Source organism: Maniola jurtina, chromosome 19 (genome assembly GCF_905333055.1).
Source record: "Maniola jurtina chromosome 19, ilManJurt1.1, whole genome shotgun sequence".
Taxonomy (NCBI): Eukaryota; Metazoa; Arthropoda; class Insecta; order Lepidoptera; family Nymphalidae; genus Maniola; species Maniola jurtina.
The window spans coordinates 7928647-7947025 of NC_060047.1; the positions used below are offsets into that span (position 1 = coordinate 7928647).

General features: G+C 36.8%; 3 protein-coding genes across 3 annotated transcripts in view; all 3 read left to right on the plus strand.

Moving 5' to 3' along the window:
* Positions 1–8593, plus strand: part of LOC123874892 (serine/threonine-protein phosphatase 2A 56 kDa regulatory subunit epsilon isoform) — a 15646-nt gene extending 7053 nt beyond the window's left edge. The window contains exons 4-8 of the mRNA XM_045920450.1: positions 2078–2268; positions 4422–4635; positions 5563–5682; positions 6232–6461; positions 6530–8593. Of these exons, the coding sequence (XP_045776406.1) occupies positions 2078–2268; positions 4422–4635; positions 5563–5682; positions 6232–6461; positions 6530–6638 (864 nt within the window). The 3' untranslated portion in view covers positions 6639–8593. The remainder of the gene's footprint in view (positions 1–2077; positions 2269–4421; positions 4636–5562; positions 5683–6231; positions 6462–6529) is intronic.
* Positions 8594–8733: 140 nt separating this feature from the next.
* LOC123874888 (origin recognition complex subunit 1-like) lies at positions 8734–13512 on the plus strand. Its single transcript, XM_045920446.1, has 5 exons — positions 8734–8889; positions 8939–9136; positions 10099–11249; positions 11372–12266; positions 13394–13512. Exons 2-5 carry the CDS (start codon positions 8965–8967, stop codon positions 13438–13440), a joined length of 2265 nt encoding a protein of 754 aa, XP_045776402.1. The 5' UTR covers positions 8734–8889; positions 8939–8964; the 3' UTR covers positions 13441–13512.
* A 3508-nt stretch (positions 13513–17020) lies between these two features.
* LOC123874895 (polyglutamine-binding protein 1) lies at positions 17021–18133 on the plus strand. Its single transcript, XM_045920454.1, has one exon. It carries the CDS (start codon positions 17215–17217, stop codon positions 18055–18057), a length of 843 nt encoding a protein of 280 aa, XP_045776410.1. The 5' UTR covers positions 17021–17214; the 3' UTR covers positions 18058–18133.
* Positions 18134–18379: the final 246 nt, after the last annotated feature.

Below are 18379 nucleotides of genomic sequence, written 5' to 3' on the forward strand. Positions count from 1 at the left end.
AAGGAAAACATTTTGAGGAAACCAGCATCTTGAGATGCAGGCTTCCTTAAAATATCTATAATGTTCTCAAAGTTGCGCGAAATCTGCCAATCAGCACTGGGACAGCGTGGCAGACTATGGCCTTTTTCTTTTTCTTTGTTTTTATTAGGGTTCCGTACCTCAAAAGGTAAAGAGGAACCCTTATAGGATCACTTTGCTGTCTGTCTATCTGTCTGGTCTATCCGTCCGTCCGTCCGTCCCTCCGCCCATCCGTCTGTCTGTCCGTCCGTCCGTCCGTCAGTCAGTCAGTCAGTCAGTCAGTCTTTCGTGTCTGTCAAGAAAACACTATCAGATACTAGCGGATACCTGGCTGTGCTACTATACTCAAAAAACCATAAACAAAAAAAATGCCATCTGTGCATTATTGTCTTTCTAAGATGGTTTCAAAATCTATAACAGACATGCATAGGTAGAAGAATTTTTCGTTTTTTACATATTTAAAGATTAATATGATCTTAAGGTGGTACAAAACTCTTAATTTTTATGCGACTTGTCCGACACGAACACGGTAACGTGCAACTTCTTCTCACGTACAGCCGACGATGCAGGCAGCGTGTTGTCAGATGTTCGCTGCGTTTAGAGCCATAAAATGTACTATGGTTTGACTAGACTCAAAACGCGTGGTTACAAGTGTACCGTTAAATTCGTAACTAAATACATTACGGCGAATGGTACTTGGTGTCGAGATATTTTTCTTTTAGATTGTTTTGAAACGATTCTATTTCTGTTAATATTAATTACCAACTGGCATTGCTTCGCGCGGCATTCAAATAATGTAGGCCATATAGTGAAATTGAACTTCAATATGTTGTTTGTATTTATATTTGTACTACCAACTAATGCCCCCTTTTTGGTAGGTATACTTATATTATCACCAGAGCTTTATATAAGCCAGAAGGCAGGAGCGTACGTTATTGTTTGATATAATTTCATTTTCACAAATTAACGAAAACAAAGTTGTGTTTGTTCACAAGCTATGAGTTCAAAGCAATCTTTGTGACGACGAACAACGCGCAAGTCGCTTTGCAATAACGTATTATTTTGGACCACTGCTACATTTTTTGTCACTGTCTTTCCGTACTATATCTGCAGCTTGGTTACGGTAAAATGAAGCCAATGTGTAATGTTCGCACTCACGTCTGATTGGCTAACACTCTTTCGCTATTGGTCAAAATCCATTGTCGCAGCAAGAATATCATAAATTCAGCCTTTCGCAACAATTGAGATTGTGAGATTGTTGCCGCTTTTCCATAATCTATTAGCTGTGCGGACTCACTCTTGCAGTTCAATGCTCAGCCGCTAAAAATTCAATCTTTTAGTATTTTCAGCAAAAGCCAGGGTCGACTAACCAGTAATGTAGCGCCTGGGTGCAATAACACTATGCAACAATACTCTGGTGTCGCCTAGTAGGTGCGCGATCAAAATGGAATAGGTAGTTACAGTTATATTTTCACCAGAGATCGGAAATTCGGGTGCAAATGGTGTAATTATAAATAATGTTGGGAAGCAATTATAGCCATCTAGCTGATGCCTGCGACTTCGTCCGCGTGGATTTAGGTTTTTATAAATCCCGTAGGAACTTTGATTTTCCGGGATTTCTATGCTACTATCCGAGTCTTTAATTACCTATACCCATGCAAAAATCAAGACAGTTTGTTGCGACGTGATTGAAGGACAAACCAACAAACAAACACTTTCGCATTTTATAATATGCGTAAGTGATACACAGCAATACATCGCTTGCGGTCTTCGAAAGCACCGCGAATGGCGCATGCTCCTTAGAGGTGTCGCGAGACGCGCTCCACCTCCCTGACTCTGCACCATAGGTAAAGCCGGCACTGGTAAGTGTGCTTATGTTCTAGACCGATCCGAATTCAAGATTTAGTGGTTTCGGTGTGAGAGGCAGAGAGGCAGACAGACAGACAAACAACAAAGTGGTCCTATAAGGGTTCCGTATTTCCTTTTGAGGTACGGAACCCTAAAAACTAAATTTGTCAGTCATAGAAAGTTAGTGAAATTAGTGATTGTTTTGTTACAGCTTTTAGACTTGTTCGACTCGGAAGACCCGCGCGAGCGTGACTTCTTGAAGACTGTGCTGCATCGCATTTACGGGAAGTTTTTGGGCCTCCGCGCCTTCATACGGAAACAAATCAACAACATCTTCCTGAGATTTGTCTATGAGACAGAACATTTTAACGGTGTGGGTGAACTTCTAGAAATATTGGGAAGGTAAGAATTACTGTTCTAATTTAAAATATTTATTCGATTTATAAATCTCCAATCTTCACTTTTAGAGTGCCAAAGCACGATGCGATGTAGTCGGCCTGTACTGAGCGATGGTTCATACAAAATGTGTGAAACGGATGCAGGAGGATTTTTGCGTTGCGATGCGGCCCGCCCTTATTTGTGCGAGCCTTTCGGCGAACAAGGATATTTTGTTTATTAAATATCAAGTCCCATTAATATTTAAGTACTAGAGGATGCCCGCGACTTCGTCCGCGTGGATTTAGGTTTTTAAAGATCCCGTGGGAACTGTTTGATTTTCCGGGTTAAATGCTTATGTAAATTACAGGGACGCAAGCTACCTCGGTACCAAATTTCATAGAAATCGGTTAAGCGGATTGGTTTTTGGAATCCCGTGGGAACTCTTCGATTTTCTGGGATAAAAAGTAGCCTATGTCCGTCCCCGGGATATAAGCTAACCCTGTACCAAATTTCGTCAGAATCGGTTAAACTGTTGGGCCGTGAAAAGGTAGCAGACAGACAGACAGAAACACTTTCGCATTTATAATATTAGTATGGATATAATCAAGTATTTTAATAGTTGATGAGAAACATAATAATGAAACTTGATCTCTCTGTCAAAATCATGCTCCAATTACATTAGATAAATCTATTTTTCAGTATACCACCAACAAAGATTCCCTATTTGAAACCTGAGGAATTAGATTTTATCTTTATGAAGTTAATAATATTGGTTTTATAGAAATTTCAATTAATATAATACTTACTTCAGAATTCTGATAGTATCGCTCTATATCCTTTTTACAATTTTATTAATAAAAAGAAAAGATACTTGTCTTGAGTGTCCTGAGTGAAATGAAATGAATCTATTTATTTAATATTAATGCCACATATGTCAAGACTACCATTGATTGGGACAGCAGACTTTTAAGTATTCACTTTATTAATACTTATCTTCTATGTACTTATTTTATACATAATAATATAAGGTCCTTGCAGCTCGGTTTACTTATCTGTTGTTTTAAAAACGTTTTAGATTGGTATCTATTACTCGATTAACTAAAGTTAATGCATAATACATCAATAAAATGTAAAAGAAAAGTATTTTATTGGTAAAAAGTGTTCAAATATATTATGAAGTTCAACGTTAGGTAGTTGTGATGACCAAAGTTGCCAAATCTTGTTTACCTGGAATAAGTGAGTTAATCCACTTAGTTAACACGTTCACAAGTACTATAGGCTTACTTCCAGTAATTTGATTGTACATTATTATGTATACCAAGCTTAGGTTTAATTTGTTTGAAGTTTTACTTATGCTCTGTTAGAATATGGTATGCTCTTCCAGATTCCGTTTTCTCATCAGTTGACCTTCAAAAGAAAAGTGAATAGGCATCTTCCAAGCAAGCCTATTTAGTTTTAAAAAAAGTAACCTACCCCTAGTCGGATATTATGCGGCATCGTAGCGGAGCTATAGTAGAGAGAGAGTCAGGACATGTTAGACCTTCGTTATTTTATAAAAGCTCAAAGTTTCTCTGCATATTGTTGCCACATAGGGACTGTTTAGTGCTATAGCACTGAACAAGGCGTGCGCGGCGGCCGGCTGCGGGAGCGGGGGGCCTTGCGGCGAGGGCGCCGGCGCGCGACACGATTTCATTCGCGGTGCTACCGGCCACATGATAATACCAGCGTTTATTTATTAAACATTTGATTATATTAAACATTTTTAAAAACCATCTAGAAGTGCTATCAGTACAGTCCAATTCAAAGTGCAGTGCAACACATCATTATACAGGGACAAACGATCAGTGACTATGAAGTTTGGGTTATGGTGGCTTTGGGAGATAGCGTCGATATGAAAGTAAATGTAAATGTGAAAGTGTGTCTGTCTGTCTGTCTGCTACCTTGTCACGGCCCATCGTTTAAATCGATTTTGACGAAATTTAGTACAAAGATAGCTTTTATCCTGGGTACAGACATAGGCTACTTTTTGTCATGTTGAATTTAAAAGAAACATGTAGATGAAGTATATGTGATGAAGTATATGTATAGCATTTGCAAATAAAAAACTAACTTTTTGAAGGTAAGAAACTATGATGAATGTAATGTAATACACGTTAACGAGGGGTCCTCGTTCGCAGTATAATAAACGGGTTCGCTCTGCCGCTGAAGAGCGAGCACAAACAGTTCCTGGTGAAGGTGCTGCTGCCGCTGCACAAGGTGAAGTGCCTGTCGCTGTACCACGCGCAGCTCGCCTACTGCGTGGTGCAGTTCCTGGAGAAGGACGCCACGCTCACCGAGCCCGTGGTGCGCGGCCTGCTCAAGTTCTGGCCCAAGACCTGCTCGCAGAAAGAGGTCAGTGTAAACAGATAGAAAAGAAAGAAAAAACCGACCAAGTGCGAGTCAGACTCGCGCACCTAGGGTTCCGTATTTGGGTATTTTTTCCGACATTTTGCACGATAAATCAAAAACTATTATGCATAAAAATAAATAAAAATCTGTTTTAGAATGTACAAGAAAAGCCCTTTCATATGATATCCCGTTTGGTATAGTTATCTTATTTTGAAAATTGAAGCACATTTTAATTTTTTTTTAAATGATGTAATCACAAATTCACTTGTGCTATAAGACTATAGTATAGGCAAACAATACATTAAGTATTCTCATTCTAAAATAGAAGTATTCTAAAATAGCGTAATACTTCAGTACATGCCCCTAAGATTATGCTTCATACGCGCTACTCCATTATAAAGGTGTTATGTCGATTATTCTATTATCTGTTACTCTAGATCCAAAACTAAACCAATTATCGATTTATTTTTCTTTTCATTATTTATGTCCAACATAAATATACTTATAGTAAAATTATATGGCCATTGAAATATCCTTTTTTCGTGCGTTAATAAATGTTAAAAACAACAGCATTGCAAAACAAATGGCATTCAGGTAAACTTTAGTTAGAAATACTCGTAGTGCTTAGTTTCAAAATACAAAATACCAAGTGATGATTTGCGTTGTAAAAACATCGTCCATCTCACTCTTGAGTATGTCCCGTCTGTAAATGGTGATTGGAACAGAATGCGTTCATGCTCGACTTGGAGTGACCATGGAGAGCGCTCTTAACAACAGTTGAATTAGATTTCAATCTCGATCGCGATCTGCATGGATGATGACGAAGACTGTCTATGATCACCTGAGAAAGTCTGTCACTGTCTATGATCACTTCCATTTCATTATGATTTTAGTTTATGATTTACAAATTATCACATTATAATGTTTCAGGTTATGTTCCTTGGTGAGATTGAGGAGATTTTGGACGTTATTGAACCAGCACAATTTGCTAAAATCCAAGAGCCACTATTTAGACAAATTGCAAAATGTGTATCCAGTCCACATTTCCAGGTAAATAATTAATATTCTTATATCAATTAATATTTTATAATTTAAAATTTGGTACTGTCCATGCCCATTGCGTACATGCGAAAGTGAAACTTTTTTTTTGAGATTTTTTTAGTTTTGTAAACCTATAGCTACCAGATATCTGAAATCTATGAGCTTATTTTGTCTTTGCTCAGACTTTATTTGGACCTAAAAGAGACAGAATTATGTATCTGATATAAATCTGTCTCATTTTATCTGTCTCCTAAGGGGCATGAGACTGGCCTGCCAATCGACTAATTAGTCGTACTTTAATTTATTTCTTAAACTGGGCCTTTTCAAGTAAAGATTTTTATATAAACCTGTGAGGATGATATTGCCACTGTCGCAAATAAAATAACCATAAGCCAACGTTATCATATTAGTTTACAAATTTCGAAAAACCAAATTAAATTTGAATTTCGCAGGCAGGCTGGTCTCATGACCCTTAAGTCTGAGCAAAGCCCTAGTATGCTGTATAGATCTCGGATGAAGTGGTATTAGTTTTTCACGATATGAACAACACGGTTGCAGGTAGCGGAACGGGCATTGTACTACTGGAACAACGAATACATCCTGTCGCTGATGGAGGAGAACAACCAGGTGATCATGCCCATCATGTTCCCGGCGCTGTACCGGATGAGCAAGGAGCACTGGAACCAGACCATCGTGACGCTGGTGTACAACGTGCTGAAGACCTTCATGGAGATGAACTCCAAGCTGTTCGACGAGCTCACCGCCAGCTACAAGGCGGAGCGGCAGAAGTGAGTATAGCTTGGGTCGCGTCGCCGCGGTGGTTGCCGGCCGAGTCTGACGCGTGTGTTGTCCGCAGAGAGAAGAAGCGCGAGAAGGAGCGCGACGAGCTGTGGAAGCGGCTGGGCGAGATGGAGATCGGGCACAAGCGGCAGCAGGCGGTCGCCGGCGCCGCGCTCGCCAACTGATGTCCCTCCGCCTGCTAGATAATGCGATCCATTTTATTTTCACTTATGTATTCATATTTTCTATTCGATTACATTTTTGTTAATGACGTTATTAATTTTTTATACCTCTAATGATTCGTTCGTTCGGGCGGATCCACCGACCGCTCCGCTGGCCGCTCCCCGCGTCCGCGTCCCGAATGCACCGTCATTATTGTACTAGTATTTTTGTATTCGTTTACGTAGGATATTACATAGATTACTTTAGGATTTTTAATATTGTTAAATTGTTTAATAAGTTAAAAGTTGTATGTATTATTGTCGATGCGTGATCGTTTGTATTGCATTTTTGATCACCGATAATTGTATTAATCGGGCACCGGCTTCCGGCTGAACATGTTTGTACAAAAAAAAAACCTAGATAAATTGGTAGGTGTACTTCGAGTAGAGCGCGGGGCGGGCGCGGCGCGCGGCGCTGCCCTGCGGCGCGCCCGCTGCCACTATGTTCTATGGAATTATGTTTAACTAGACGCTGAATACAGAAATGTTTTTCGAAGTACTATCATTTTGTATAGATACATAGTGTAAATAGGCATTTATTTATTATAAATTTATAGCAGTGTGATTTTTATACATAGCTGCGGGAGTGGGACACGACGGTCGAACAGCGAACCGAGAATATTCATGTATCGCGCATATGGCTCGGTGTCCAACTAAACTGTAACGGATCATATTGGAGTAGAGCGATGCCGTAGTAGATATAATAATTTGTAAGGAAATAGTCATTAATTTGTATGATATTGCTGTAGCTATTAATTTTTCTATCATCACTAGTAGAGCGGCGCGGACGGTGCCCGCCCGCGCCTCTGTATATAGTATGTACGACGCGCCGCCCGGGCCGCGGCCGCCCAGCGCCTGTATGTATGTACACTATGGACATGTTTGTTATGTAAAATGTATTGACATTGCAAATTATAATATGATCTTATATATGAATTAATATTATAGTACACAGTATGGAAATAAACAGTTGTCTCACAGAACCTCTCTTTAACCTGTAGCGAGCGAGCAGGCTCCGCCGCGGTCCTCCGCGCACGGCGCATACTGCGTCACGCATATCGCATACACGAGCCATTTCATTTCTGTTCTCTTTACAATATTCGAATACATTTGATTTATAGTCTATTTCTTTTAATAAAAAATATTTTTTATGGTTATTAATTATTTAGGTTAACGTAAACGATAATTGTGTTGTAAAATATGTGTACTTGGGTAAAAATAAAAACACAAATATAATGAAAACTTTGATAATTCTTATACCACAAAACTGTAAGAAAATAAATCTAATTCGTAACCATTAGCGCCGAGCTTACTTGAGCTTACGTTTTACTTATTTTCGAATCCGTGCGATGACATTATGAAGTTGAAAGTAAGAATTTTGGAAACAATATACAACTGAATTTTATACATAACAATAGCAGTTATATTCAGTTTAGGATTAATTTATTTGTTTAATTTTCTTTTGATTTTTTTTCCTTTATGAATTCCTTAAAGTATGTACAAGTGCATTTAAAAACTTGTACGTACATGAAACTACTATTTTATGAAAGGTAGTTTATAATGTATATTGGAATGAACGCTTCCTTACCATAGTAATTAAATAAAAATAATAGTCCTGCTTGTTTATGTCTGCGATACATAACAAACAAATCTAGAATAACTGTAATTTATCATCATAATTTTAATTTGAAGTTAAGACTAGTTCGTCACATAAAAAAATCAAAAATTAATAATTGCTAAAACGTGAACGGAAAAATGATAAAAAGCAGTAGCATAAAACATACATTATTGTGTAATAAATGTTAATTAAGGCACCTATACCTATAGGTATCAACATCTACAGATAGAAGATTTATAAACAAATTAAATAAAGAACATAATAAATGCTTATTTAAAAGTAATTAAATTAATTGATTATTTTATTGACTTTTTGTGCAGCAAAATATTTCATAATCCTTGATATTAAGTAGGCATATACGGCTATTTCTTAACGCAACAATTTTACGTTGAAGTACTATAAATTACAGATTGTCAACAAGAATTAAAATACATAATATGGTTATAAGAGTGCAATGAACCTGGAATGAAAAGAATCGATAGCAGACGCGTATTTAACCAAGTTCAAGTTATCGTCATAGCTACCGGAATACAAACATCGCGTACTGAAATCGACATTTCATTTTCCCGCAATACGACAAGATCGCCAAAAATTAAGGTAAGTGATAAAAATATTAGTAAATTTTGCCTTTTATGTTAAAATCTAGTTGTTTATGTTAAACTTTTAGGCAAGATGAGTGTTAAAAGTTCACGAATGTATACGGCTCCCGCGCCTAAAATGCCTCCTGGCCTTGTCGAGCTGATGGAAGGACTAGCAAAAGATGTTCTTAAGTGCAATCCTCCTGATGTATACTCATTTTGTGCTAACCACATGCAGAAACTGATGGAAATCAGAGACGGCCCCAGTAAGTACTTCTAAAAACTGTATTAAAAAATTAGCCTGTGGCTTCTCTCTACAAAAATAATATTATAAATGATTGCCTATCCCGTGGGGATTTCAAAAAATCCGCACTTATGGTCTATGATCCGGTATTAGAAATATCTACCGTCATCTGTTATTTAATCGTGATAGAAAATATATTATCCTAGATAATAATTTATAGATTGATACATCGCGAATAGATTGTATCAGATATAGGTTGCAGACGGTATCAGCAAAACCCCCCGGCCAAGTGCGAGTTAGACTCGCGCACCGAGTCCCGAGGGTTCGGTACTCGGGTATTTTTTCCGACATTTTGTACGATACATCAAAAACTATTATGGATAAAAATAAATAAAAATCTGTTTTAGAATGTACAGGTAACGCCCTTCCTTTCATATGATACCCCACTTGGTATAGTTATTTTACTTCGAAAATTGAAAATAGGTACTAATTATTATTTGTTCATGAACATTTTTTTTTGTAACCACAAATTCACAGTTTTACCATTTTTCCTCTTGTGCTAGACCTACATACCTGCCAAATTTCATGATTCTAGGTCAACGGGAAGTACTCTATAGGACCTATAGGGTAATTCCCGTTGTTAGTCTGGGCAGACTGACTATATTGTTTCAACTCCTTGGGTTATATTTTTTCAGTTGATGCTCGACTTTCATAAATAGCTAATCAGGGAAGATGATTGAAAACAAAAAAAATTTTTTTTAGCTAAGCAACTTATTTGCGATGTATTAATCTATCTATCAGGATTAAATATGAGATATTTCTAAAACCGTACCATTATTCCTTGCCATACTTTAAAAAGGGAACCTCTGTGTAAATAAGCTTTTTAGGTCTAAGGGTTTGGATCGGGTTGATTGAGTCTAGACTTCTTTCTATAAATTTGGATAAGAGGTATTCAGATTTCAGACATTAAAATAATTATTTTAGCTACCAAATGTACTATGACTTTGGATCAAAAAATAGCAATGGCTATCAAGAAAATAAGGGAAAGAGCGGCACGCCGCCGTGAAGATTACGATAAAAAAATGCAAACGTATAAGCAGTCAGAAAGCCAAAACAACGAAGGGTACGAAAATAATGGTATCGATAAAAATAATTCAGACGCGAGACAGTATGCCAAAGATAAAATAGTAAAAATTCCTGAAGAAGATTTAGCTGGTGAAGAACATGAAATTATTGTTAACATAAAAGAAAAGTTCTTGACATCCGAAGCTGTAAAGCTTACCGAAAAAGACTCGGAGATGATACTGGCGGAAACAAAATCAAGCGATGATGATTTGTCTGCCACTTTACAACAATCTATTATAACAAATGATGTTAAGGATGATTCTCTAATAAATGTAACTGAGAATATTGACAATAACAAAACTATTGAAGAGGTGGGAGATAACTTAACAAATGAAAAGGAAGAAAAAGTAATCGAAATAAATCAAATAGGTAGGCAGGTTGATGATAAACTTGATACCATACCATTTTACGAAGAAAAATCTGTGGAATCTGTTGAAACTCATAATAATGGTGAAAATAAATCTTCTACTGTAGCATTAGTAAAAACCGAAGATTATTTTAAAAGTGAAACATCGCCCCATAATCATGATAATTTAGAAAACTGCAAGAATACAGCAAATATGCAAAATAAAGAAGACGATTTCATTTCCATTTCTATCATTGTAGACGAACCAAAAGATTTGAGTGTTTTTGAAGAGAGGGAAGATAAAGCAATAATTGATTTAAATATTGAAAAAACACCGGATATCGATGAAATTACTATATGCAGTTCACTTATTACAGAGGAAGTGAATACTAATAAAGACCAGATATCTTTACATTTTCTTGAAGAACAACAAGACAATACTGTGGCTTCAACTCCATCGGCACTTCCTGAAGGAGATGAATTACTGAACTCAAATAACAGTGAATTAGAAAATCATGTAAATAATACTTCAATGGATTTGGAAACAGCCGCAATAACTATACAGAAAGTATTTAGAAATTTTCTTTTTAAAAACAAAACTTTAAGTACAGATGATGCTACTAACGTTGATATCAATTCATTGATCGAAGATAAAACCGAGAAGGTAATGAATTAATCAATTACATTAAAAATATTAAATTACAAGTATACGTTATTTTTTACAGGGACATGTTGTTTAGGACAAAATTATTGTTTTTAATTTGCCTGGGATATTATTGATTTCAGGGCGATAATGATATGTCAAGTATGAATGTCAATAAAGACCGAAGAACTTTAGGTCTAAGTAGGATGGATACTGTCTTACAAACAGTAAATGAAGAGAAATCTTTATCTCAATCGACTGACGATTCATCGACTCTATCGAGTGCAGCTACAATAATACAAGCACATGTAAGAGGCTATTTGATCAGAAATAAATTGAACTTAAATAAGAATTCGTCTACCACTTCGGGAGTTGATTCCGATGGACTGTCTTTCACTTCTATGGAAGGCGACAATGATAACCGAAAAAATAAAACCATTTTAAACATACACATAGTACCCGAAAGTGGGCATTTTATGAGCAGAGATGAAAGTGTGCTGACTTCTATAGATTTGTCAATGGATGGCAGTCCACCGTGCTCCACTAACTTGCATCCTCTAGCTTATGATACAAGCGAAAGAAGGAAGCAATTGAAAAGGGAGGATGCTTTTCAGTCAACTTCACCTCCAAGTAATAATAGTGGGAAATTAAGTGAGGACGTCGATTCTATTAAAGAATTGCTAATAAGTGAAAATAATAAAGATGAAAACCCATCACTAGTAGAATCTGGAAATAAAAGAACAGACGTAAAAGAGTTTGTCTTAGAAACTACGCTTGATGATGATTCAACAATGGTCGATAATCTTGACACTGCATTAGAAGTGAAGAGTTTGGGGCCTTTTGATAGTCCAGAAAAACATCTAACAGAACGACCATACTCTTTGCCCGAATTAGCTTCAGATGAAATGGATGTGATAACTCCGTTTACTCCTTCTGAAGACAGGTTTTCAAAAAATTCTAATTTAATACATTCGGGTGAATTTCACGAAATAGTTCTTCCAACACAAGTGTCTCGTGGTGATACCTCTGTCGTCCGTGGTGAGTGAAGACCATCTTTTATCAGGTGATAAAACTTTCCCTTCTATTAAGGCCAACGCATGACTGCTTAAAGTTTTTGACCATATTGTAGTTAATGGCCGTATGTCTAGATCCACTATAAATGAAAACGAATATGTGAAGTTGTAAATAACTGTCACAATAATATTTTCTTAAGTACATTAGTAGTTCTGGTTGTTTAACTAATCAGGACGTGTAATAAAATCAATAAAATGATACAAGAAATGAAAAATAATCTATCTTACAATAAATCAAACATTTCAGTACCCACCACACCGTGCCTAGGAACTAACGTAGGCAGCCAGTTGTATTTTAGTACTAGCTGATGCCCGCAGCTTCGCCCGCGTAGATTTAGGTTTTTAAAAATCCCGTGGGAACTTTTGATTTCTCAGGACAAAAGTAGCCTCTCCGTAATAGCCCGTCCCCGGTATGCAACTTGTTTCTGTACCACGTAAAAAGTTTTAAACCGATGATCCTTTAAAAATACCGAAGGATCACCAGGATTTAGGAATGAAATTCCTTACAGCATCAGGATTGAGGAATTGGGTCCTCGAGGCCAAAATAGGTTCAGCCGTATCGAAGATTAGCCCGCTCAAACAGATCTTCTTCTTCTTCTCTCTGGGCTGGTTTCCGCACTTAAACGTTTCCGTCTGTTGTGCGTGCGTTGCCCCTCCCCGCCGAAGTCTGTCGCTCAAACAGATAGACAGACAGACAAAAATTTTAAAAACGTGTGATTCAGTTATGGGTATCTTTCAAATAACCATATGAGCTTAATATGCGGTAGTTATATCGAAATTACAGATAGACACTCCAATTTTATTTATTAGTATAGATTTATTTTGTTGAGTACCTTTAGATTAATTTAAAATGTAATATCTAATTTTTATCATACAGATGGCAGATAATTTCGTAGTGAAACCACAGCTTTTAAGAAGATTCATTTAAACAGTAAAGAAGTAGAATTTGAATAGAAGATCTTATTTTAAATATTTTTCAAAATTGTAGTAACTAGCGCCATAGTTCACTTTTTGGCCACGACGGCTTTCTTTTTGAACAAGACTCTACCTATTCATTAATATAATAAATAATAATCCTGACTTTTTTTACAGAATTCCAGAACGTGCTGGTGTACTTTTTACTTTGGAATAATGCTTAACAATCTATAACATGCTTAGCGATGCATTTAGTTAATTAAATTTTGCATCATAACTCCAACACGTCTATAATAGTGGATATAAATTTATTAAAATGCATTAATTAAAAAGTATATAAAAACTTTCTTTCTTTATTTTGACTAGGTTTTGTGCGGTTTCACACGTTACGCGAACCCAATGTTTCGCCACGTCAGGTTAGAGACAAGCGGCGCGGCACGTAAAACAGTTGGACAATGCTCTTTTGGCACTTGAGTGAGGGCGCTGTTGTAGCTTTATGCCGACACAGCCAACTATCAACAAGTGCACTTCTCAAGATGGCGGTTTTAGTTACGATTTTGGCCACGCGCCAAAAGAGCCTTGTCGTACTGTAGGTCCTGCTACTTACGTCCTGCTAGATAGTGCTACGTTGCTACAGGAGTGCAAATGGCCCATTTAAGGAAGTCCCTAAGTCCAATTTTTGTTTCGGAATTATGAACTTTTATATAAAAGTTAAACAAAAGGTTAAAAAAACTAGAATTCCAAGACAGAAAAAATGGATTGAGGGTAGGGATTTAGACCACAGGTTTAGACATACCTTTGAGTTATAATAACAATACTTAGGTAGGTACATTAAACTACCTTGTAAATTTTTCTAAATGATAGGTAAGGAAACCATATTGAATGCCACAGAGAAGTTTGAGCACATGCTTTCTAATTATTTTTTTTACTGAAATTGAACGTATTACCTACTAGTTAATTAGGAATTAATGAAAAAACATGTATGTGATTATTTACCTACCTATTATAATATTATGTTAAGTATTATGTATGGTTAAAAGTTTAGGTACTTTCAAAAACTATTACAAAACGCCATTGATTTGTTTTTTACGGTTGAAAAATTTCGTCCTCCATCTCCGAAACTATTCATCTTATCTTCACCACAGGGGACACCTACCTGACTTCACAAACTTGACAAAGGTTTCGGAGCTTGAGGACGGAACTCCGTAAAAAGTAGTCTTTAAACATAATACATAAATCATTCCTATGATATTCCGGTAAAAAAAGATATGGGAAAGTACCACGTACCTATACTTTGCGACAGGTCGAATCGGGGCGCTATCCCGCACCGAGTTAGCAGGGGGCTGTGCGGGGCGTCCCGAGCCCGATTGCCATGTCGACCTTTCGAGAACTATACCTGTCTGATTACGCTGAAAAAAACAGGTCAAGTGCGAGTCGAACTTGCACATGAAGGGTTTTTTTTTTTTTTTTTTCTTATACAGCAGGGGAAATCCTCATGGACACCCACTGGGTAGTGCCGGACTTTTACCGGCTAAAACCCCTGCTGTCTCCTTGTTGGCTGTGTGCCCGCCTCGCAGCCTAAAACACAGCACAACACTTTTGCCCCTTCATCTACTTTTTTCCCTCCTTTTCTCTTCTTCCTCCTTTTCCTTCATGATTACTTCGGCGTAATTTGCAACAGCAATCCAATTCTCTTCCTTTGCTAGCATCTTTTTAACTACATTTTCTGCTGTTATGTCTCCTATTTATGAAGGGTTGCGTACCATTGTACAAAATAAACCTAATACTTTTATGTAGAACACTGCAAGCTAATGACGGACTGCGTCATTTTGTAAATTATTGAACAAATTACTTTTTTTTTAATTTGTGACGTAACCAATTAGTTGTTATTTGTTTTCGGATTTTTTCCTTTACTTGTGCTATAAGATCAACCTACCAAATTTCATGATTCTAGGTCAACGCGAAATGCCCTTTAGGTTGCTATACAAGTATATTTTATACATAACATACAGACAGACAACAAAGTGATCCTATAAGGGTTCCTTTTTTCTTTAAGGTAGGAACCCTAAAAATGATTGAATACCAGCTGAAGCAAGTGCTGCAATCAATGCATTATATTTGTGTCACCTTATCTACTTATATCTTTCGAGTAAGGCAATTATGATATCTAGGATTCTGTCGAGAGCAGAAGAAGTTGAAGAGCGCAAGGCAAAGGAAGCAGAAGGTGCCAGCAATAGGGCCTACGCAGATGACACACATTTTAACCGACTTCAAAAAGGAGGAGGTTCTCAATTCGTCGGAATCTATTTTTTTTTGTTTGAAAGGGTATACTGTGCAGGTGGTCCCATATAAATTTGGTGAAGATCTGATGAATATTTTCGGAGATGGAGAACAGAACTCCTCAATGGATAAGAGCAAATTGCTCGCGATCAGTGTAAAAGCTTAGTAAACAAGTAGGCTTTTAACTGGAATTGAACTTTTTCATGAAAGGGAAAATAATTAATTTAATTGAATTCTATCTCTCTAATATTTGGTTTTGAGTCAACGTTCTACACCAAATACCAAAATTCCAGGTTTGTATCTCATTTTAATCTACGAGCTAGAGACCGGTGACCGGCGGACGGACAGGCAGACAGCAGTGACATTAATTAATAGGGCTCCGTTTTTACTCTTTGGGTGCAGAACCCTAAAAATTGAAATCTTTGGTTTGTGATCATGCTTGAAACTGTTGATTTGGATCCAACAAATTTCTAAGTACCTACATAATAATAATATTATGTAATGGTTGTCCAATTCATGTCAGAATATGAATTAAAAGTTAGCTGAAAAACGAAGTTAGTTAATTGAGTACGCTATTATATGCGATATGCTGTGTAGCCATTCCGGGTAGATTTAATAATTTTAAGCCGCTGGTTTGTTAGATGTTTTTATACTGCACTTTTAATTCAGTTTCATTCAAAAATTATCGCAACGGTGGAGTAAGTTTGATCATTCATAACACAAAAATTTAATTAAAAAAATTCTACAGCTATTTATCTTTTCTTTTGGTGTTGTAAATTCTTCAAGAACCTCTGTGGGCACCTAATTTCCTGAAATATAGGTATCTGACCATAGTATTAACATTAAAAATATGGCATCCTAAAACCCCTCGCTGCTTTAAAACAATGTTACCCGTTTCTACTGCACACATTTTAAAGTTTAATATTCCTTTAGTCTGTGAAGGGACCAGACAGTTCACAGTGTTTCCACTATTAGAATTTTACCCTATTCTAGGTGAAACGACAGGTCTTTTTTATGTTGGCAGCGACTTAATATGGTAATTTGGGTTAAAATTAAAATACCGTTGATAGCCCTGTTTTTCACACCCAACCAATGTATATTTTGTATTTTCTTAAATATAGGGAGATAGGTTCAGTAAGACTAATGAAAAAGTATATCATACTCCATCGTGGATTAATTATATTACCTATTAGCGTACTTTTGTAGGTTTAGCTTTTTTTAGCTAGCTACTTATAAAGTATTAATACATATTTAGTATACAATAGTTAGGTAAGTAGCTATTTATTTATTTGTATGAGACAGAATTTGATAATTGAAGAAGATTAGAACCAAAATCTTTATTACAAGACTCAAGATTAAAAATCACAAAAAAACGTAAAATGATGATGTTCTTTATGGTAACAATAATTATGAACACTAAATTACGGTATTTTGAATTTTTTTGTACGGTAATTTAGGTCGAATTCCTACAGAAACTAGGGTAAAATCAAAATCGTAAATGAAAACACTACCAGTTGACACTGACAGTTAAAACTTCGAAAGTGTTTTACGAAGTCTGTGGTTAGGTTTGTTTGGAATATTATTCAATATTATTCCAAGACTATTCATTATTCAATAGCCCACCTAGTTTATTTTGGGAGTTTTTCTTTTCACTTCATTATTAAAAATTAAATTGCTTCTAAGAAAGTTTCCTACATGCTTCTTGCGTGAAAAATATCATGCCATTACCACCTGCTCTGGCTGCACGTCTTGCCAAACGAGGCATATTACAAACAAACTCCACAAATGATGCTACCAATGACACTCCTTTAGTTCAAGCAAACGAGGAGATAATAGCAGAAGATTATGATAATAATCCCGAAGAAATAAGCCCTAAGGAACACTTTTGGGAAGGTATAGAAGGGGTCAATGTTGACCCGATAAAAGGACATAAGGGCTGTCCAAATAAAAGCAATATTTATCATGAGTGCTCGAAAGTTTGTGTTAAAACATGGAAACAAGGAAAGCTTACGCCTAGTGAGAAGTATTTGGAAAACAAGCGAAAAGTCTTGGAACTGTGGCCGTTGCCGGCGGGATGGGAGGAGGTGTATGACGAAGGAACTGGTTATTTTTACTTTTGGAACGTCAATAACAATCTAGTTTCGTGGTTGCCACCGTCACATCCTCGCGCTGCTCCTGGCGAGAGTGCTGCGCATCTTCGTGAGGAGAGACTCTTAAGAGAGGGAGACGAAAGTGATGAGAGCAGTGAAGCATCTGACCAAGAAGTGCCCCAGCAGAATCATAAAGAGAAACGCCATGAGCGCCGGGAGAAAGAACGTGAAATGGTACATCACAGAGATAAAAAGAAACATAGAGTCAAAGATAATGATCTGGACCCAATGGATCCAGCTTCATACTCTGATATTCCTAGAGGTAATTGGAGCTCTGGCCTTGATGCCCATGCCAAAACAGGGGTTGACACCACTGCATCAGGATCATTGTATCAGATGAGGCCATACCCTGCGCCGGGAGCCATACTTGCTGCCAATGCCAAGCAGACTTCTCCACCACTCTCTCCTTAGTGTTGCTTTTGACAGTTTGATGGTAATGTACTCTTATGTAATAAATGATTACGATGAATTAATCCAGATGATTTTAAACTTTGTATTTCATTTTCACATTTATTTATTTAAGTAAATAGAATTTTACTGGACTGCAATCACATCTGAGTCCAGAGATTAACTTTAACTGCACGCTTTATGATTTAGTATGGACAGGAAAGGGATTGAACTACCTAACTACCTCTACCTCTATGTCTATATTATGCGACAGATCATCCAAACAAAAAAAAATTGAAGGCTGAAACTAATTTTTGCCTATAACTTAATGTGCATTAATTTTTCA

Coding starts and splice junctions, on each gene's coding strand:
- LOC123874888 (XM_045920446.1), top strand. CDS start 8,965: ATGAGTGTTAAAAGTTCACGAATGTATACGGCTCCCGCGCCTAAAATG. Junction 9,137..10,098: donor GGAAATCAGAGACGGCCCCA/GTAAGTACTTCT, acceptor TAATTATTTTAG/CTACCAAATGTACTATGACT. Junction 12,267..13,393: donor TGATACCTCTGTCGTCCGTG/GTGAGTGAAGAC, acceptor CTTTTTTTACAG/AATTCCAGAACGTGCTGGTG.
- LOC123874895 (XM_045920454.1), top strand. CDS start 17,215: ATGCCATTACCACCTGCTCTGGCTGCACGTCTTGCCAAACGAGGCATA.